The sequence below is a fragment of the Myotis daubentonii genome, chromosome X (assembly GCF_963259705.1).
Source record: "Myotis daubentonii chromosome X, mMyoDau2.1, whole genome shotgun sequence".
Taxonomy (NCBI): domain Eukaryota; kingdom Metazoa; phylum Chordata; class Mammalia; order Chiroptera; family Vespertilionidae; genus Myotis; species Myotis daubentonii.
Window position 1 is genome coordinate 48,647,127 of NC_081861.1, and position 23,379 is coordinate 48,670,505.

Genomic DNA, 23,379 nt, shown 5'->3' on the forward strand with positions numbered 1-23,379 from the left:
TATATATATTACATATTATTTCCTTTGGTAGTTTTCCTTTGCCTACCTCTTGAATCTGCCAGGCTTTTGTCCTGAATTGAGTATACATATTCGCCTGAGTTATTCTATGTGAGAACCAGATGGAGACTCTGTCTGAGTTATTTAGTGGCAGACTTTGCAGGACATTTCCTATATTGATCACAAGGCTGGGAATTTCCCTGCCTTGATACCTGTGCGTGCTACACTTCAACCTGTGAAATGGGTAAAATGACCAATGCCAAGAAGGTGGGAGGAAAGGTGACAGAAGGGAGAAGTACCAGCGCATTGATGTTTGTCATTTTTATTTGCAATACTTTAGGTCCAAGTTTCAAACTGCAATATTTTTACACTCAAGACACAGTCATGCACAATCCATATTTCAATTTTCTATTGCTTCAACCACATTTAAAATAACAATATTGGAAACAAAAGTGCTTAAAAATATTAAATGCTGAGGTCAGAAGGATGGAATCATTACATCAGCAGGTCTACAAAAGAAATAAATTACTTAAAAATCAAACAAACAAAAAGACCATAAATACCTTTAATCCAAAGTTACAGAAGAATTTCACTACACATGGGTTTACAGATAACATTTTAAGAAAAGTAATGCACAGCCAAATGAGATACAATTCTGATAAATAATGAAAATGTAGGTCCTCCTCAACTTGCTTTGTTTGGATATTATGAGAATATTCCCAGTAGACATCAGTACCCTATGATCTGACTCCTCCTTGCTAATGTACTGGGATTTAAACTCAACTCACTAATGGTTATGAGATTCTGTGAAAGATTTTACCATCCTTAGTGAATAATATAGTATATGTGGTCCAAAAAGCACACCACACACAAGCACACACATTGAACTCGAATTTCCCACTGAGGGCTGGTTGGCACTCTACTGTAGGCAGGGAATTGGGACCATTCACTAACTTCCATTTTATCCTCTTTCCAGCAGCATGTTTAAATAACTGGCCAATCATTATGGGAATTATAATCAGAAATGCTATCTTTGGTTCCCAACAAGTGGATTTATCAACATTCTTTAATGTTAATAGCATGTAATTACTTTTTTATTTCTCTCTTTGCAACCTGCAAGTGTGTAGGTCCAATCTTAGTACTAGTCCCAACCATTATAATACATGGGTTCTGCCATCTTGTGCCATTTATGAAGTAAATTCTATAAAATCCAGCACTGCTTCATAGGAAAGAAGAGGCTCAAGTATAGTTCTATTCTAGCAAGTGTGACAGTGTATTTTTGTTCTAGTTGCAAATATTGGGTATCGCTTAATGAAAACTAGACTTTACATAGAGAGTATATGTAAAATGAAACTGGGAACACTCAATAAGTAAAAGGACATTAAAACTAAAAAAAGAACAAAACAACTGTGAAGGAATTGGAAGGCTGTCACAAGCTTTATCAACATTCCCTAGTAATATTACCTTCATTTACTTGAGTTTTTTTTTCATCTTTCATAGTGCTATTGTTTAAATGTCACATAAGAGACCCAGGCTTAAACATGTGATATTTACCATCACCTTAAGCAGGTTGAATTTGTAAGGCAAACTATAATATCACAGAATGCTACAACTTTTGGAAAGACCTTGGAGATCAGCCAGTCCAATACTCTTAATGTATAGATAAGGAAACAGCCACAAAAATGTTAAGTGACTTGCCCAAGGTCACATGGTAAATTAGTAATAGAGCCTATAGTAGAATCCAGGTCTCCTTACTCCTAGACTAACACTCCTTTCATTACATCTGACATTTTCTATAACTGCTGTTGATTTCCTCTTAGGTACTAAATCAGGTGAACATGGTATCTGCATAACTGTTGGTATTATGAGATAGCATTCACCTGATGGTAGCTTCCAGAGACTTTGATGGCACTAACCAGCTTCTATAAGTTTATCTTGTAAGTTCGACTATATTACATAGTAGTAAATATTAACTGTAGCACAGTATACTTGTACACAGAAGTGTGCACATGGAGGTGATATATCGGTTCCTGAATTTGCAGATTTGGTTGGATATTGTTTAATATTAAACAGGCATTCCCAATGAGTGAGGAGTTAGGTTATATTTATTTAGTTACTAAAATAATGTGGGATCAGAAAAGAAGAGAAAAAAGTTAAAGCTAACCAAATAAACAATTATATCATAAACAAATCTCAAGAAAAAAATATTTTTTTTTGAAAAATATTTCCATGACCCCATTTATTTTCTTCCCAATCCACATGCAAATATATGTTCAGAATTGTGTGTTAAGTTCACTTAAAATCCAAGGCCTATTAGACTGTCAATTTACAAATGCTGAAATGCAGTCCTCTTGCTCAGAAACTAGGAGAAGCTTGCATCACTGGCCATGCCTTTATTTAACTGAATATTAACTGCAAGTAGCTCAGAAAAGGACCATGAGACTCAACTGGGGATGCCAAGGTTAAGACTTCCATACACATTTTTATGTTGAGAATGTTCAATGAAAAGCCTGTGGATTCTCTAAGTACAGGGTCTGCACTTGGTGAAACTGAGTAGCATCTGAGGCCACTTCCTCACTATGAAAGTCCTCACCTAAAATTTCTTTGGTGAGTTACAAGGAAATTCCCCACTTTTGGTAGATAGTCTCCCTTTTCTCTTTAACAATGACAACCACTGTATACAACCTATAATCAGGCAGTACAGAAAGTACATGGAGGCCATCTCAAGCCAATGCTAGCAGGACTGTGACTGAATGCCAACAGGCAAAATTAGTTCTAAATATTTCTCTTAATGTTTTCATATTCAGCTTTTAATTGCAAGTCATAATAACTTCTAGTTAAATCAATGAGAATTGCCTACTGGTCATTAAAAGAAGAATCTTAACTGTATGATATAATATCATGTCAGAAAAGAAAGTGGGACTTGGAAATTTTATCTTTCTCTTCTTCCAAAATTCAACCTGAAACTCTTCTAAAATGATCCAGAAGGGTGATACCTAAAACACATATGATCAAGGGGGCTAATCAAATGTCACCTATCCAATTAAAGTAACCAAAACAGAAACCTTGATGACATACCAAAGTGGAGGACAGCCTGGTTTAAAGCAGAAGGATGTGTTTAGAGTTCTAATAGCAACATCTCCCTAGCTTTAACTTATATTATAGATAATAGTCCCCTAAGAGAGCAGGTGCTATACCCAAGCATGGGCCAACTTCAGCACTCAAGCAAATATAAAGCCTATGGAATAATTGTAACTATAAAACATCTGTGCCCTGCATGCTCTGGGCTCTGGCCAGAAGGCATTTGTTTCCGGCATCTTTTCTATTTTTCTATTGTCCCCTTTCTGATGTTTATTTATTATAAAGCAATATTATAATAATATCAAAGAAACATTTTAAAAGAAAAATGATGTTGCATAATCCCACCACCCTAACACAACTGATTTCAATTATCTGTGTTCCCAGTCTTTATCCATATGCACACTTATTTTTACATAGTTGTAATCCCTGTTTATGTTATTTAAAAGTGATTTATAGATTCTCTCTGAGAACTGGCAGCCTTTAGAAATAAACAACCCATTGAGCAATGTAATATAATTATTTACACAATTTTTGAGCTGAGAAATATTATTTATAGACAAACTTCTCAAACTATCAAAACATTTATACAGACAACAGGAAGCAATTTCATATTTCTTTTTCTTTTAGCAATGGAATGTGCTTCATAGGGGAAGGATAGATGTAGGGATCAGGTGGTTAAACTCAAATGATGGGTTGCAATTCACAAGCCTGAAAGAAATCTGAATAACACAGTTAAAGAATAATTACTTGAATTAAATCTTATTATATGACTTGGCCATCCAGTAGCCAAAATGTAACATGGACACACAAATATTTACAATGACACATAAAGGAGATCAGCAAGAACGAAGTCATTACCCAACATGGTGACTGATTTGAGGAGATTGTGTCATCCAAAAATCCTCATGGGATTATGACAACGCACCGGATCCTTGTTACATTGTTTTTTTCTTTCTTTCTTAAATAAATAATCTTTACTGTGCTTCACACCCTTCCCTGACTTTCCCACTGCCCTATTCCAATCTCAGGACATTTTGGAATCAACATTTGATCATATGCCCTCATTATTCCAGGGCACATTTTCAATCTCAAAGATCTGGATAGACTCACCTGTGTCAAGATGAGCTTTAAAAAAATCCAGGGAAATGGAATAAACTATGAACCATCTGGAATCCAAGTTGTTCAAGTGTACCAAATGTGAATTCTTCAGCATCATTTTCAGCTTCTCTCTTAATAATTATTAGAAATATACATAACTCTCCAATGGGGGAAGGGACTTTAGAAACTTTTTATTTTAAATTTGACATAGATATAAATTTGTAAGAGTAAAGCCTATTGGGATATATTAGAAAATCTTGGTATAGTGGGATGTGATAAAGTAGTTGGCTTCTCATGGTTAATATGCTGAATTGAAAGCATAAAAGAGCAGCCATTTCTCTGCCTACAGTGATATGAAGAATCACTGCTCCAAGTCTTCCCCCGAAAAAAAAGGCCTTTATGATATAAAAACGATGTTAGTTGACAACTACCTAGTAGGAATCCCCAACCAGGTTTGAGGCTCTCTCCATTGGCAGGGTATAGTTATCAAATGTACTAAATTCTTTTTGCATCCCAGGTATTATTTCATTGAATTCCCTGACACTATGAATGAAAAAAATATTCAAATACTTAATTTTAAATGAAATAAAAATTAACAGTCCCCTTTCTCTCATTAGGACAGTGTGGCATTAAAATATTCAGGCCCAGCCATATTTTTTCAAGATAATGTGGTATGCTTCAAATTAATATTTCCATTTGATTTTCTTTTCACATTTGTTATTTTATCCCATTCATCCCACTGTGGACATTTCTGGGGTGGGGGTTCAAGCCCCTCCCAAATTTTATAGTTAAAGAAAACAATAAGAAAATAGGAAATCCACCAGTGGTGTCATCACCTAAACATAAATATGCACTATATGGTTAGCAGAAACTCTCTAATGAAAGTACTTTCATTATAAGGAATAAATGGATGGTTAGATGGATGGATGTATCTCAGCAGAGAAGGAGAGAGGTCCAAGGCATTGACCTCTTTCCCCCTCCTGCTTAATGTGGATAGGTTCTATTCAGATGTACTACTAATCAAGAAGCTTTCTAAAACACAAACGGTTAGCTTTTCAAAGGCTTCGAGAAACAACTTTGCAGAATTTATAAAATTTGACAATTCTTTCAAAAGAGAAGCATATCCTTTTCTATGCAGATATCCTCTAGATATTTTTCTACTCACAGAAGATTCAAGCAGTGCCAACTGTTGATTTTTAAATAAATAGATACATGGTGAAATAGTAGTCAAATTTTTATGTTTTCTCCAAGCCACAAAAGGAATTCAGTTGGACTTATATTTCTTGGGGTATATGATTGCACACCCGAATTATTTTCACTGGAGAACTTCCAAGTCTTTATGAGCATGTTTCTGAAATTCAAAAGCCCAAAACACTAAGCATGAACACACTATATGCTGAAACAGAAATTGGTGGTCTATAAAGAAAATTGAAACAAGTACTTATAGCCAAATGTTGATTGGGATATAGTTTTCACTGACCTCCCATTTCTTACAGAGTTGAATACTTACAAAAAAAATCTTTGTTCTCCAGATCATTTTAAATTTTAAGATGTTATAAATTGTCAAAATAAACATCTTTTATCCTAAGCAAATGTTAGTTAATGGGTTTGTTTCCCCCTGATGTGTCTATTTTAAGTGCATATATTTCATATGCACAAGAAAGGGCTCAATTAGGTATTTTTAAATTTTGTTTACTTACTGTCCATCAAGAATTTCAGTACTTCATACTTATTTTCCTTTTGGCTCTTGGTTAGCGTCCCATCTTGGTTTAAGTATGGTTTCTCCTATGAGGATTTCCTAGGTTCGGGACCTGGACTCACTCACTCATCAGGAGTCCCACAGTTTTGGTATGTCCTTTTTCACATATCATGAAGTTGCACAAGCTGATTTACATAAATGATAAATTAACTGCCTCTTAAGCATCATCATGAAAATGTGACAGGATTTCACCATCGGAGCTTTATTTATAAAGTTTTTAAAGCCTTTTCTGAACACATATATTGCTCCTTGCTTTTGGAAAGTATCTTAAAAGAAACCTTTTCCAGTGCAAGTGCAGAAAAACAGGTACACAAACCAAGCCACCACTGCAGAAGAAGAATAAAAAATTGCAATTCTATTAGGGCATGGACTTCCACATATTCACACAGTACTTGCTCTTTTTTTGTTCATTTGCTTGTTTTTTTTGTTTTTATTTTATTTTTTGCTTTCTTTTTTTTAAAAAAAAACAAACACATTTTTGACATCTTTTTTCTGGACATCTAATGACAATGCAAGTGAAAAACATCACATTGGGTAAGGAGCTTTGAAAGAGGTTTGAATGCAAGAGGGACTACTCTCTAACTTAAAAACAAACACAACACTATGAAGAGGGAGTGTGCACCTTTGAGAAACGTTTTTCTTCAAAGTGAATGCACAAAATGAGGGGATTCACTACTGGCTCTTTCGCTTCACGGTAGAAGTGACCACTTTATGGCCACTTTGACATTGCTGCCCTGTTTGGGCTGCGATTCAGGCTTACAAATAAATTACATAATCTTAGGGAGTAGGAAAAAGGCTTATAAGAAGTTTCTATTCATTGGAAAGTTAAAGAACCCCCACCCCATTTGACTGTCTTTCTTCCTTCTTTCCTGTAGCAGAGTTTTCAGTCTTACTCATGAGGGAGATGGTGCGGGGTAAGGCTTGCAGTCCTAGCGGCTGCTGTTCTTAATTGCTTCCTTTGCAGCGATAATCAGAGGAGTCAGACTGGAGAGAGGCTTGGCTAATTTTAAAAATGGATGCTGCAAAAGAAAAAAAAAAGGAATAACTGGAATTCTTTCATCCAAACAAGTATAGTACTTCACATTCTCAAGCAGCCATATTTATTTTTATTAAAATGTATTTGAGCACCCAATTAAAGATGATTTTATCAAAATAGTGCCAGCTTTTGTCCTTTATTTATTTTTTTAAATATATTTTATTGATTTTTTTACAGAGAGGAAGGGAGAGGGATAGAGAGTTAGAAACATTGATGAGAGAGAAACATCAATCAGCTGCCACCTGCACACTCCCACTAGGGATGTGCCCGCAACCAAGGTACATGCCCTTGACCGGAATCGAACCTGGGACCCTTGAGTCTGCATGTCAATGCTCTATCCACTGAGCCAAACCGGTTAGGGCTGCTTTTGTCCTTTAGATTTTTTTTTTCCTCTTCAGTATTATGAAATCCTCTGGAAGCTGGCTGGCAGAGCTAGAAACTCAGAGTTGGGGTTGTGTAAAATCTCAGTGTTTACAACAGTCTGACTTTCTGAATTTTTTAAACTGGTGATTTTATTAAGAGCAGCTCTCATGCTTGAAAAAAACGTCTTTGACCTTGACCCTAAAAACAGTGGCTTCCTAACTGCTAAATCCAATACTGTGCCTCCATCATTTCTCTTTTAGCCCCTCTACAGTACTTAATACAAGTGAACATCCCTTCTTTGAGATGGTTTCCTCTTTGGGGGCCTGTGACATTTACTATCTTGATTCTTTTCTACAAGCATGCTCACTGGCTACTCCCTCGCCATCTTCTTCCCTGTTTTCACCGCCATCCACTTCCCATATATTAGAACTTAGCTCTCAGCATCCTCTCTTTCTAATTTAATTCATTTGAGAGATCATTTCAACCTCTCATAAGCTTTATGGAAATGACTCCCAAATCTATATTGTATGACCTAATCTCTTTCCTTAATTTTGGTCCTATTTTTCCAATTGTCTACTGGATATTTCCTTTTAAATGTTCTTCTGTCACCTTGAATTCAACATTTAAAAATATATGTTAAGACTCCCACACAGGTTCCTCTTGTGTGATGTAAACCATAGGGGCTTTGGATTCAGAGCAACTAAATTCAATCCTCTTCTCTGCTTCTTACAATGGTTAAATCATGTAAGGTAAATAACAGTTCCTTGTAAACTACATAGAAGCAAAGACATGTTTTTGCCATTGCATTATCCTATATCACCTTTGCTTTTATTGAATGCTACCAGTGGTTATATATTCTGAAGTCACTTTTATCTCCTTCTGTCTTATGTTCTACATGAAATAAGCTATCAAGTACTTTCTTCTCAATGCTTCTTACAATGGTCTCATGCTTTCCCTAGTTCAGGCCTAATCAACTTTAATTTTGAACTATAACTATAATTCCTCCTTGATCTTCCACCTCCACTTTTAAATGGTCCTAATTCTTATTGCATACTATCAGATTAATCTTCCTAAACAAAGCCTTCATCATTTGATTCCCTCAGATATCTTCAGTATTTCCCCACTGTCTACAGTCCCAACTCTTTAGCCTGGTGTCAAGACCCTTTATTGTTCTATCTCCTGTAACTTTCCACTTGAACTCTTTAGCTATACTTTGTTTTCTGTCCCCTTAAACCTTGCCTACATACCTTTGGTCACACTATAGTTCTACCATCTGTAATTCCTGCCCCCTTTTTCTTCAACCTATCTAAAACTGATCTGTCCTTCAAAGCCCAACAGAACTCCTTCCTGTTTACAGACATTTTCTGATCACCTATACAATCATGGCCGTCATTGGCTTGAATGAGTTTTGAAACAACCTTGCATTATTACTTTTTTGTACCCAAGGAGACTGTGAACTTCTGGAGAGGAGGAATCACACTCTTAAGAGGTTTGTATCACCCACTGCACTTACGCCTTGCAAAGAGGAGTTTCTCAATAAATATCAATTAATGAAAAGAGGACTGCAGGCCATACAGAAAGTCACACAAATACTTAATACCTGTCTTGTCTCAAGCCTACCAGTGGTGTGAATGTCATGTACCTCTTTCCTTTCTAACCTCTAAACTGGGCATTGATAGGCTCAAGTCAGAGAATGAGTTATATGGACTTAAGAAGATATACAGGTTATTGCATATATATATATATATATATGTATATATATATATATATATATATATATATATATATATATAGAGAGAGAGAGAGAGAGAGAGAGAGAGAGAGAGAGAGAGAGGAAGAAGAAGAAGAAGAAGAAGAAGAAGAAGAAGAAGAAGAAGAAGAAGAAGAAGAAGAAGAAGAAGAAGAAGAAATAGGAAAACGATATCTTCATTTATCCTTGGAACATTCATCAGGAGGTATATACAGGGTGGTGGGAAGAGTGAAAAGATGTATAAGTGAAGCACTCAAAAGTTCAGATTTTTCATCTGTAATTTGAGATAGGATTAGCTAGAGGATTAATAAAGAGCCATTCCAGATTTGACATTGTAGGTTTCTATGAGCGCCTGTAAAATATAGGTAGCAAAAGAGAAAAGGTGTAGCTTCCTTAATTCCTTCAAGTTGGCTTATCCCTGGAGTGATTTGGGTTGGGGTGGGATATTTTTTGCCTGTCCCAGGAGGGAGTTCAGGAGTAACGGAAATATATATTGTTTTTGCCTTGAACTAAATCCATGGTTGTATCTTTTGTTTAAATTGAGTATGTGGTCAAAGTCACAGAGAGAACAATCAGTCATTGCTCTTGAATGTTACATAGCTTGTTACATTTCCCTGAGGAACAGTCCCCAGCAGTGAAGCTACATGTGTAATCATGAGCATGTGTTGCTTTATCAATATAAGCATAGACATACCTTGTTTTATTGCACTTCACTTTATTGCGCTTCATGGATGTTGCTTTTTTTTTGTAAATTGAGGGCAAGACTTCTCACCAACAAAAATATTATGACTCACTTTATTGTTATATTGGCTTTATTGTGGTGGTCTGGAACCAAACTTGCAATATCTCTGAGCTATTCCTGAGATATTGCTCTAAATTGCTTTGTGTGTTTGTGTGGTGGAAAGTCAGACAATCCAGGGCTCAAATCCCAGTTTACCACTCAATAGCTATGTGAGCCTTAATTTTACATCTGTAATTTGGGATAATAACACCTGCCCTATAGAGCTGTTGTTAGAATTAAATGAGATAATGTGGGTAAATAATTTGGTACATCATAGGTACTAATTATTATTGTATATACTAACCCCTGAAAGCCATGAAAAGGACAAATGGTTACAGAGGCACTCACCACTGGATGTTACTCACCCAGGCAAGCAGGTGCCTGCCATTTGGCATCACAAGCAAAGGGGCTTTGACCAGTAAAACTTTAGAGTAGCAAATGCCATGGAAATAATTGCATAGTTATGCAGAGAATTACCTCCAGCCAAGAGCACCTGCATACAACATCCAGGAGCACAAGTAAAGTTTAGAACAAAACAGCAACACCAGAGATTTACATTGTTTTTTTCCTTGCAAAATAAGACTCCAGGAAGAGCAAAGGAGATTTATAGATTAAACTGCCAACTTTTCAGAAGAAAGGCAATATGTCAATCAATCATGTAGCAGATGCATGTCTATACTTATGTGCCTGTGGTCTATAGCTTAACTCTCACTAGACATCTCTTGACAGAGCTCTCTTGCTGTCACACATTGAAGTTATAAAAGCCCAATATAATGACTCTTTGTAATTGTCTTATTTTATTTTCACCTGCAAAAGCTCCTTGGCAGATCCTCGCCTATCCACATCCATCTCAAGACAGCGATTTAAAAAGTCACGGAATACAGCCGACAGTCTTTCTGGATTCTGGAGCTCTGGGGTTCCATTAGTAGCTATCAGATATAATGCCTATAGAAAAAAATTAGAAAAATCTATTCAGCACATGTACATATTAGGATTATGAGCTGGCATAGAAGGTACAAATCCAGTTTCTTCTGGCTTATACAGTAGATCTTAAAAATTATTGTATACATAATGGCATTGACATATATTTCAAAGTTTCTATAACATTTAGAAATTATTACTCTTGGCAGTAACTAAGGTGACAGTGAGATGCCCTATCCCCCCAAAATTGGAAATAATGTTATGAGGTTGTTCTGTGAAAGTTAAACCAGTAAAAACACTTATACTATAATGAATGTGTGATGAACCACCTAGAAAATTAAACCAAGAATTGCCTGTGAATCTGTGACTCTAAAGAGTTGGGAAACAAATATACATCCCATCATGTTGACCTGAGTATATATAACCTCTGGAAGGCATGGTTGCAAAGGTGATTGTATGTTTCCCACAATCACCTGGGGTGATTTAAAAAATTCGCCATACCCAGTTCTCAGCCACGATCAATTAAATAAAAATCTCTGGGAGTGGAACTCAGGCATTGGTATTTTTTAAGCTCTCCAGGAGATTCCAATTTACAGCGAACATTGAAAAACAGTGGTCAAGGACTTGTGGCCCACTTAGTAACTCATAAGTACATCAAATTAGAGAGCCAAAAAGTCCCATAGAGGGGGATTCTCTTGCATAATAATGAGTGAGAATTACAATGTAACATGTTTATACAGAGTGAGATGAAACTTTTTTCCCTCCCCAGGATATTAAAAAAGCTCACATTTAAATACTCCAAACAAACAACTTCCTGTCCTTCTCTCCTCCTATCTAATTTTAAATTCCTTTATTGAAGAACAGCAAATGCAGGTGGCAGCTATTAGAACTTCCATGCCAAAATACAAGTCAGTGGCAAATCTAGTTTTAACTAAAAGGAGGTAGTATAGAAAAAGAATCCATAAACTGGCTTTTAGGAAGATATTGATTGGGGTAAAATCAAATGGTGCACATTCACAGCAGATAAATTAAGTTCAAACAGTGTTTTTAGTTCTTGGATAATTAGTGCTTGAAGCACATGTCCTCACAAAAGCATCTTAGTTCCCTTATTAAGAGAAAATTGGTTACTGCAAATTACATTTGCTGCCTCCTCCCAAAACTCTTCTTTCAACTGGCAACAATTCTGCCACACTCTGTCCTTTGCTTGTTTGCTTTCTGCTCTGTAGCCAAATCCAGCCCTAAATAAACAAATTTCTTTTCCTTCTTTCCACTCTGGAGATCTTTTTGCATATTATACTGTTTCATTTTTTCACATTTTGTTTAGTATTCTTAGCTTAATTCATTCTACTCCATATAATCTTGGTCCTCACAAGTACACATACATCTCTATCTGTCTTTCTCACCTCTCAACCCATGCCTAATTACCTCAGGAAATGCATATACCTCTTTCCATTCCATTTATGCAAAAAAAAAAAACACTTTGATAATAGTTGTGAAGGCTGAATGGTGCTAGTGATAAGTGTAGCCAGGGAGAAGAAAGGCCTGTAATTTTGAAGGAAAATCAAAAGTAATAAAGGAACCAGTGCTATGAATCTCTGCAGCACTTCCAAGAGTGCATATCTCCTCTTCTGAATTTCTATAAAAACAATGGCTGTGGTTTTTGTTGGGGGTGGGGCCAATGGTGGTGGGGAGGGGTTCTGGATTGGGAACCTAATAGATGACTCCTTCAGTTTGAATAGTGCTGATCTGCTTACCCTTGTCCCCCATTTAGGTATCAAATGCAAGGCTGCCTTTTACTCAACGCTATATCATAAATATTGTTTGATGTTTGAAAAAATTCTTCAGAAATATTATTTTGAGGACTGCATAATAGTTCAGCATGGGAATATACTATAGTTAATATTGTTGATATGATTTTAAAAAGTTGAAAGGAAACACCAATATGTGAACTGGTTCTCTCTGGGTAGTAGGATGACTGGTGACTTAATTTTTAAAACATTTTTCAATTTTCCAACTTTTCTACAATTTTATTATTTTAAAATTGTAAAACATTACTTAAATTTAAAAGGCTGTGCTGTCCAATTTACACAAAAATCCTTATCTATTTCTCTCTGTCTTCCTAGGTTTCAACCTGCTTTTCATCAAGTACTACTACTTGAAGGGAACAAAAAGCCAGATGATTGATTTTTCAACTGTTGTTTTCCTTTAATTGCAACAGTAATATTTTCAACTAATTTCCATTACAAAAATCCACACTTTCAGTTATATTATGGTCTACACTGGCTTTTGTGGACTAGCCTTGGAAACTACTCACTATGCATAATGCCAGTTCTATGGGAACATGCACTCTGAGTTTCAAATAATTAACTTAAAATGAACTTTTGGAACACATCCTGTGTGTCAGTTGTAAAAGGAAAACTGGTGCCCACAGTCCTGAATATGAGAGACAAATACAGTTGTAGCCAATACAACAATCACAGCAAAAAAGAATTTTACTAGCAAAGTTAAGTCTTAGATAAAGAAAGACTGAGGAAAACATATCCAGGCATGAGTGATCACATTTTGGTTTTATCTGAGTTAGTGAAAACTCAAGGAAAGTGAATGGGTATTAGAAATTAGACTAGAGTGAGATCATGTGGTATTTTTCCTTCATTGACTGGCTTATTTCACTTAGCATAATGCTCTCCAGTTCTATCCATGCCATTGCAAATGGTAAGAGTTCCTTCCTTTTTAGAGCAGCATAGTATTCCATCGTGTAGATGTACCACAGTTTTCTAATCCATTCATCTACTGATGGGCACTTAGGCTGTTTCCAGATCTTAGCTATGGTGAATTGTGCTGCTATGAACATAGGGGTGCATATATCCTTTCTGATTGGTGTTTCATAGAGACCATTATAAACTTTTGAACAATAATAGATACAGAGGCAGAGCTGCCTCAAACAGATTGTCAAACTGCAGCGGGAAGGCCAGGGAGGGTGGGGGTGCAGGAGGTAGGGGGGTAAGAGATCAACCAAAGGACTTGTATGCATGCATATAAGCATAACCAATGGACATAAGACACCGGGGGATAGGGGAGGCTAGGGGACTGTCTAGGGCGGGGGGAAAAAATGGACACATATGTAATACCCTTTGTAATACTTTAAGCAATAAAAAAATAAATAATCAAAAAAAAAGAAATTAGACTAGAGATTTCCTTTTTAGTTGGCTTCTTCTTCTTCTTCTTCTTCTTCTTCTTCTTCTTCTTCTTCTTTTTCTTCTTCTTCTTCTTGATTAAGGTATCACATATGTCTCTTATCACCCCATTGCCCCCCACCCTGCCCCCACTTGTGCCCTTATCCCCCTGGTGTCTGTGTCCATTGGTTATGCTTATATGCATGCATACAAGTCCTTTGGTTGATCTCTGCCTCTTCCCCCCTCCTTCCCTGCCTCCCCTCTGATGTTTGACGGTCTGATCAATGATTCTCTGTCTCTGGATCTGTTTTTGTTCATCAGTTTAGTTGGTTGCTTCTTAAGAAACCAAGAATCATTCTTGAGTCCTCCTTCCTCAACCAGCAGCCTTCCTCTCCCCCACCCTTACTATAATCAGTCTACTAGTTTCTGTTAATGCAACCTACAGAAATGTCTTTCATACCTATCCATTTCTCTTTATAACCATTGTCTCTGCTTAAGGTTGAGTTTCTCTCAGGCTGTATCATAGCCTCCTGATTGGTTTTCTTTACTCAAGCCTTTTTATTCTTCAATCCATTCTCTTTACCAAGCAATCCCATCAGAGATCTCATCATGTCATCCATAATTTTGCTTTGAAAAAAGTTAGTGGCTCCCCATGACTCATTGATGTGGTTTTCAATTGGGTTACCCAAAATTCCCCAAAGGACAGCTAAAAGGAAAAATAGGTGGAAGAGAGAGATAGGTGTAGAGATTCTAGGACCCTGTACCCACGCATATCTGTTTCAATCTAAAAAATATTTCTTTTTTTCCCATTTATTTATGCTTCCAAAACAAAGTTTCATTTGAACCACTGATCCAGAGGATATAGTAAAGATTCCTGAACAAGGCATATAACACCCTTAATGATTTGGAACCTGCTCACCCTTCCTGCCCATATTTATTTTCTTCTCACCTTGGAGTCATTCTTAGTCCCCACCCCCACACACGGGCACATAATGGTCAAAGGTATACACACCAATTTGTTAATAATTTCCATAACTGGAAATGTTCTTTCATATCTGCCTAAAATGCTTTCCCCATTTCCCTTAGGTGCCTACTGAAATTCTACTTGTCTTTTAAGCTCTATTTCAAATGGCAATTCATTTTTACAGACTTTTCAATCTCTCCTAGGTAGATATGGTGATCAACCACCTCAGTTTTCTGGGGACTGTCCTAGGTTTCAGCACTGAAGTTCCCGTGTCCTTCAATATCAAGCAAAGTGGGACAGTTGGTCACCCTGCAGATTGAGTTAGCAATTTCCTCCTTTGAGTTACCACAGTCCTTTGTTCATATGCCCATTTTCACACTTTATTGTGTATACTTGTTATGTCTTTATAGGTCTGCCATCCTGGACTATGAAGGTGGAAATCATAACATGACCAATGCTGGATTTCATGGCAATGGACTCAAAAGAGGGGCTCAATAAATATTTCTGTGGCTGAATGAAATGAGAGCCAAAAATATAAATAAATTTAACTGAGCTCAGAATATAACAGATGACATACAAAGTATTGAAGCTCAGAACCTAAAGTAAACTAATAAACATGTCAGAAGATACACCGAGAATGACAAAAGCAACTTTTTGTAGTTGAACAGACCTGGCATGTGATAACTTCTAATTACTCATTCCTCAGTGTGGGAGAAGGAAGAGAGATCCATGAGCAGTATATGTAAGGAGATTCCATTAAAGGGATGGAAAACTGGAAAAAGATGACCACAACATGATAATCTGCTTTGGGCAAACCCAGAGAAGAAAGGGAAGAATAAGTGTTCTCCAGAACTTGGAACATAGTTCAGAAATTTAGTCTTCTCTGACTGATCTTCAACAGAAAAGGTGCTCTTCTTTAATATTCTGATACACCATTGAACAAAGTCTGTTTAATTCTTAAGTAGAGGTAATATAGACCTTACGATCTATTGACATTATTTATAATATTAGAAAGACAACCCTTGGCCCCCAAATGGTGTCCTTATGCACTGAGATATACCTAGATGTTTGTGATGCTCTGGAATTCTTAATAATCCAAACATCTTGGTAATAACACACAAACAACACAATTTTCACTGGCCCCAATGTGCAACTAAATTTACCTAAGTACTCAGAGAAAACTATTTCACTCAGTTGAAGGAATAATTCATTTTACATTATTGGCAATTTTCTCAGCTAAAAAAAATCAAAGCAGTCATTTTAGAAGTTACCACATTTCTTCAAAATAATCCATATATAAATATTCATTAAGGCAGTTTTACAATAGGACTAACCATTTAGTTAAAAAGCTTCAGTTTCTGACTTTAGTTCATTAAAACAGTTTATAAGTCTAGGTTAGAATGTTAGAAAACAAACTAGGGGACTTACATGGAAATATGTTAATAACCATGAGAGGCCAAAGCACTGATATAAAGACATACTTTACAAAGAAGATAGACTATGGTACAAACATTTCCTTTTAACTTGAATACTTGAGGCTCAAATTACATTTTTCCTATGGATATTCTGTTATAAATGGTGAACAGGCTCCCAACCTAGTTCATATAAAACTATTTAACATAAAATGAAGTTTAACTATAAGACCAAGAAGAAAGGCTATTCATCTAAATATAAATATCTATATAAATACTATGTGCATGGGGAATATTAATATCTAACATTTACTGAATAATTACTATTAGCTCATTTAATCCGTACAACTCTGTGTAGTAGACTCAATTATGATTCCCAATTGACAGATAAAAAAACTGAGGCCTGCAGGGTTAATATTACAACTAGCTTAATATCACACACCTAGCAATGAGGGATTCAATATTTGAATTCAGAGAGTGTAAGTCCAGAGTCCATTCTCCTGACCACTACATAGAGATTGTATACAGTCTCTGAGGTAGGAATTCTCCTACCAGAGGCAGACAAGGACTCTTCAAAAAAATGAGGCATATGTGGGACTATAATGAACAACATAAACTGATTAACAAAAACAGATCCAGAGGCAGAGAAGCATTGATCAGACTGTCAAACCTCAGAGGGAAGGCAGGGGAAGGTGAGGGTAAGAGGGAGAGATCAACCAAAGGACTTGTATGCATGCATATAAGGCTAACCAAGGGACACAGACACCAGCGGGGTGAGGGCATGAGCGGGGCGGGGGGGGGAGGGTGAGGGGGGCAGTGGGGGGATAAGGTCACATATGTAATACCTTAATCAATAAAGACAATTTTAAAAAATGAGGCACACTAAGCGTGAGTTACTCCGCCTCTTCCTCTATGGAGAAAATAAGCCCTCTTGAGGTTGTTTTTCATGTGCTAGGAAATGGTAAACAAAAGGCAGGTAGTCAGAGAGGTTTTATATTGTTTTCAACAGTGTCTATATATATATGTTGACAGTTTATAAGCAGCTTTTACTCTGGTTGTTACCTGCAACCTACTGCTGTTCTGATTCCTTTCTCATTTTAGAAATTTAAATTGCCTTTCAGTGTTTTATGAGAGAGACTTGGAAATGAATGACTTGACACCTTAGTTTACTCATGACCTGGGATGTCAGAGGTTAAAGGCCAGAATATATTTCTGTCTCTAAAGTGTTTATGGATTTCATGAAAGGCCCTGACATTTCTTTCTTTCTAAGAAGAGAGTAAATGGGTCCAAATCTCCAAAATATAGCTTTATATAACTGATGTTGTAGTCTATACTTTAAACTTATTCAATCCAATAGTCCATTATGATTACTGAATAAACAATGTGGTCTAATTTAGCTTTCTACTTGTCTTGCATAGTAGTTCTCATCTGTCACCAAATTATTGGGATATTTTTGTTGTCTTTTAATCCTTAAAATGTCATTTAAAATAACCTAATGTAGATCTACCTTCTTATATGTTGATGGTAAAAGGTAACTAGGTACCACTGACAGATTAGGTGTTGGCCTAGCTTTAGAGTGCTCCTTTCAACCATAAAGGAATGACCACTGCCTGAAAATAAATTCCAGATGACTCAATGCATATGCTCATTCTAATATCTCAGGATTAATAGTGCTTATCAAGAAACGTGGAGCAGGCTATGTGTACTCAGGAAGCAATCCTTGGCAGCCTAAGCATAACCCAAGGTTTAGAATCACAGGGGATTTGAAAGTGGGGGTTGGTGTAGAGATAGAAAAAGTAGGAAAACAAAACGAAGCAGGAGGTAAAGGAGAGAAACTATGAGAAGCAAAGGGAATAAGAGGACATAGGACAAAGACAGGGGTCAAAGGGTAATGGGGAGAGAAGGTGGCTAGTGGAATGAAGAGCAAGAAAAATAAAGATAAAGACTAGAAAATCAGTGAGGTCAAGGGGACCTGATTCTATTTCCCATTATATATACTGGCCCATATCTCTGGTCCTTTTCGCATAAAACATTTCAAAGCATTACCTATATTTGGTATATTGACTTCCTCACCTCCCATTTTCTGTTTAACTTACAACTAATTTATATTTCTAAGGTAACATTTAACATTATATATTTGTTTATATTTCATTTCAGAATATTCAAGCAGGAAGAAACTAACTCCCAGATTCTTTTCCAGATAACCATATTAGGATCAAAACAGCCAGACTGTGATATGATCTGTGAAATGTGCATTTTAGATTACATGAACTTATTTCAACTCATATTTTATATGCAGTTCCTCAGCTGAATAGCTCTGTACACAATAACATACAATTATTCCCATCACTCCACAGACCATTGGTCTCTGCAACAGTTTTACCACTGCAGTGCTCTTCTCTGGCTTCTCCCCAAGATTCCTGCCAGAGTGGGGTTGCCCAGTTTCACATCATAATCAAGTATCTTTACTTGGTAAGAAAAGGGAAATCTTTCCATTCTATGAGATACAGACTTAGTCAGGAGGTGAGGAGAGGTCTCTGAGAAGCTTTCTGAAGAAAACTTCTCTGGAAGTACTCCTAAAAACTATGCACACTCAAAGCATGGCCCTTCCAGCAGTCAGGGAAGGCTGTAGCCTATCCACAGCCTAAGAACACAGAATCAGAGCAAGAGATGCTGAGCTTCCCCTTTTATTTAAGTGAATGTCATGTGGAAGCCCAATACACATGGAAACAAATTAAAAAGGAATTGTTCTGGTGGAATCAAGTATTACATGACCTCTCCCTTGGGCACTTTAAGCCCAAGGAACTCCATGGAATTCCAGAGTCTCCTGGTAACCAATAATCTAACCAAATTCCACTTGTTTGAAGCCATAAGGAAATGGAGACCCAGCAAGAGGTAATCTATATAAGGTTATGGAGCTCCTGACTGGCAGACCTGGCAAAGTAATTCACTGTTCAACTCATAATGCATACAGTTGGTAGTGACATTAGACAGTTCCTTTTCTGGTCTCCTCACATTCACTGGCTATGCCTAGATGAAAAGTACTGATGAATTTTGCCATCTAAGCACTATGGCAATTCTTTACCAAAAAAAAAGAGGTAGAGGAACAGGAAAATGAGGAAGAAGGAGGAGGAGGAACAGAGGGAAAGAAAGAAAGAAAGAAAGAAAGAAAGAAAGAAAGAAAGAAAGAAAGAAAGAAAGAAAGAAAGAAAGAAAGAAAGAGAGGAAGGAAGGGAGGTAGGAAGGGAAATAAAGTCATCCTGATATCCTGATTTTTGGCAATATTGTTAGAACATTGGATCTCCTAGCTATAGGCCTAACAATGCCTTAATCAGGTTAACTTTCTCTGCTGAAATGCTTGTGTAAGACATCTCAGAGTATCCTTTTATCACAATACAAAGACTCTTCTAAAATAATGTTAGAAACAGGTTGGAAAAGGTATACATGTATTTCAAAATAATAAAGGTCAGAAATGTTCTTAGTTATTAGGAAAACCCTGACTTTCTTGTTGAAGTCATTTTTTTTTTTTTTGGGCAAAAGCACAGATTTTAAAAAGCCATAGAATAAAACATGTGAGTGAGTATTTCAGCAGGCAAATATCTACCACCACATTCCATGCTTTGCCTATTTAGAATGAACTTTGATTATGAGGGACTTAACTCCTTAGTTATAAGTCTGATACCTATGGTCACCCCACAGGGGCACTTATATTTCATAGCTGTTCAGAGATTTGTGGCACCATGATCTAAGCACATGCAGATTGGAATCACACCCTGTGCAGCAGAAAGCAGTGGTAAATCACTACATGTTCTTTTCTCAAATTGTATCTTTCTTAACTTTCTTACTTTGAAAACCCTATGTTGAGACTTTCCACTTATTTATAGGGTCACCAAGAGTCTGAGCACAGCACATAAAGACAATCTAATAGGACAATAAACATTACATACCCTTGGCTTATTCCCAAACCATGCTTTAAGGACACCTGGGAATGATAATACTGGATAAAAGAAGGTGAAGGGATTAGCTAAAGAACATATATGCATAACCCATAGACACAGACAATAGTGTGGTGAGGGCCAGAAGGAAGGAGGGTGGGGACTGGGTGGAGGCAGGCAGAGGGTGGTGGGAAATGGGACATCTGTAATGGGACATCAACAATAAAGGTGAAAAAAGTATACATACAAATTATAGCTAGATAGATACATAAAAGAAATATGGCAAAATAACTGTTTAGTCTATCTGGTGGGTATATAGATATCTATTACCCTATTTTTAGAAATTTTCTGTATAATCAAAGTTTTTCACAAGAAATTTTTGAGGAAAATTTGAAAAGAAAGAGTAGGATAAGGGAATATCAGTCTTGGACAGCAGTAGGTCCCCAGTCAAATTTTAATAATTTTTCCCACCCAGCCCCTTTCACCTGGCCAGAGTCTCTTAGATTTTAGTTTGCTGTGAAATCAATTTCTCCTTTGGCTATCTTCTGGGTCATAACTCATCACTTTGAATCGTCTGCTTCTGAATTACAATCTAAATGAGACTTGCAGCTTTGCTATGGTTAGGTCCCACTTTACTATGCTAAATTCCTGACAACCAATGATTCTTAAAAGCTGTCTATCTTTTGACAGGCAATGTTTTCTTCTGACTAAAAAGAAACCTTGTTACTGTTCTATAATTATTTTAGCTGAAGTTATCCCAACCGGTCCCTACTATTAGGCATAGGCTTGCCTTCAAAGTAGGAGGAGTGTCAACAAACCATCAATAAACCTTACTGTTCTAAAGTGGCTTATGGAAAAAGAAGGGAATGCTCCCAGCTCTTCCTGAAATACATTCAAAACAATATTGACTGAGTGCTAGCAAAGTATGCTTGCTTCTCTGGTGATCAGGAAGTTTATGTCTGACTTTAATTCCAAATGAGCACGCGCCTTCAAACCCAGACATTCCAATGCACAACACAAGTTCCAGTGGCTGGAGGAAGCTAGAAGCACTTTGGTCCTGAGTTGCTGTTTTTTGGTTGTTAGATATTCTCTTCTTCTGCTTTTACTCTCTTCTCAAGAAATACAAGATAACCAGAATTTCCCTGGTTCTATAATAAAAAATAAGAATAATATTTACGTAGTGCTTTAAATGGGGGAAAGGGAAAGTAACACATCTACTAGTGTAGACAACAGATCTGAATTTAGATTTCTTCCCTTCCTTCTCCTTAGCCATAGAGATACTGCACTCCTAATCATAAGTAGTCAGACTGATAGTTTTATTATCACCAATATATACAACGTACTCAGAAACTAATATATTTTAATGATGAACTCCATTTTCAAGAGAAGCAAAATTTTAAAAGAAAATGGCATATCATGGAGGTATATACTGAACTAAAAATGTCATTTCTTTTTTGATAGTGTTACTGGACAGATAAATCAGAGAATGCCATATAGAGTTCATCAGGATTTCAACAAGGCTTTGAAAGTGTTACTCATGACAATTTTGTAGATGAAATGAGAAAATGTGGACAGAATGATAGTGTGCTCCTTTCTGATTGAATAACCATGCTCAAGAGGGCTGATGAAGATTTGTTTTTCAATCTAGACAGGGTTCTATAAAAGGCTTGCCACAGAACTTCGCATTTATTTGGTTTAGTCCTTGAAACCTGACATCATTGGTTCTTTGAAAGCTCCCCAGGCGATTCCAGTGTGCAGCCAAGTTGAAGAACCGATTATTACAGGATAAGTGGTTTGCATACTATACTGCATATTGTTTTTAGCATTCAGATGCCTCTTATTGATACCAATAACTCTCTTCCAAAGATCCAATGTTTGATTCCATTCCACAGATGATTAAAGCAAGGGCAGAATGAGAACACTTAAATTTCATTTCAATTTGGATAATGGTTTGGAAAATTACACATAAAAAAGGCTCCATCCACAAGGTCCAGTAAGGCCTTCAATTCAACGTCACTGAGACATTTCACAAATATCAAATTCCATCAGAATTCATTGAAAAGACACCCCCCCCCATTATGTGTGAATGCAAAGTTAATAGAGAGGCACTCTTTTGGTTCTGAGATAAAAACAAACCCAAGATTTGTAATATGAAAATGATTTTGCATCCTTATTTAGAATCAGGTCATTATAATCACAGGTTTTAAAAATTAACAAAAACAAGTCAGGTTGATGATCATAACACTAATATTTGATTTACATATTGAGGGAAAGTTTGATTTTAACATTAGTCACTTTGGTAAACAAAGAATAAGACACATCATTATTAGAGACTACACTAAAAATGTCCATGGGTCACATAACAACATGTCCAAGGTCAATTATGTTCAGTACAAAGACTTCAGGCGGCAGTGGAGGAAGGAAGAAGAAGCTTGTCTCCTCTCTGTCCCTGGAAGGGTACCAACCTCATAACATTAGTACAGTCAATTATTCTGCAACGTTTAAAAGGCATTTTATGAACAAATTAGGTCAATTAGTACAGAGCAATTTACATTTTAAAAAATCCCAACTACTTTATAACTGGGGGTGGGTGGAGTAGTAGGTAATTCCTTGCCTCTATGATGCGTTAACAGGCAAAATTCATAGACTACGTGCTCAGTTGTAACTGACACAACAAAGACACACACACACACACACACACAAAACACACAGTGAAATGCAAACAACCTTTAAATGTATAGCCCTAGTCTTCACCTTTAACCTCTCCCGTTCAGTGTTGCCTGTTCATGATAATATAACTGAACTGTGAAAACCCCCCACTCCTTGAGGGGATGGGAATATAACCAGTGTGGAGGGGAAAGTTTGAGGAAGTGGGGAATCCTATCTCTCCTCATGGATGAGTAAAAAGCCCTCTAAGGATTATTTTTCTCATTTTCTCTTCTCACATTTTTATCCTATATAATAAAGAGCTAATGTGCAAATGGTTGTCACGCCCTCACACCATCACACCATAATGGTTCAGACACTTAACACTGGGGAGAGAGGAATGGGGACCAGCCAGGCTGCAGCCCTGGAGAGGGACAAGCCACCCACCTGTGGCCTTGGGCAC

The 23,379-nt window shown here is 36.7% G+C and overlaps 1 protein-coding gene across 1 annotated transcript in view; it reads right to left on the minus strand.

The window, feature by feature from the left end:
- Window positions 1–303: 303 nt before the first annotated feature.
- PAK3 (p21 (RAC1) activated kinase 3) overlaps window positions 304–23,379 on the minus strand; it is a 128,102-nt gene continuing 105,026 nt past the window's right edge. The window contains exons 14-15 of the mRNA XM_059678904.1: window positions 10,673–10,810; window positions 304–6,954 (exon numbers count right to left, since the gene is read on the minus strand). Of these exons, the coding sequence (XP_059534887.1) occupies window positions 6,865–6,954; window positions 10,673–10,810 (228 nt within the window). The 3' untranslated portion in view covers window positions 304–6,864. The remainder of the gene's footprint in view (window positions 6,955–10,672; window positions 10,811–23,379) is intronic.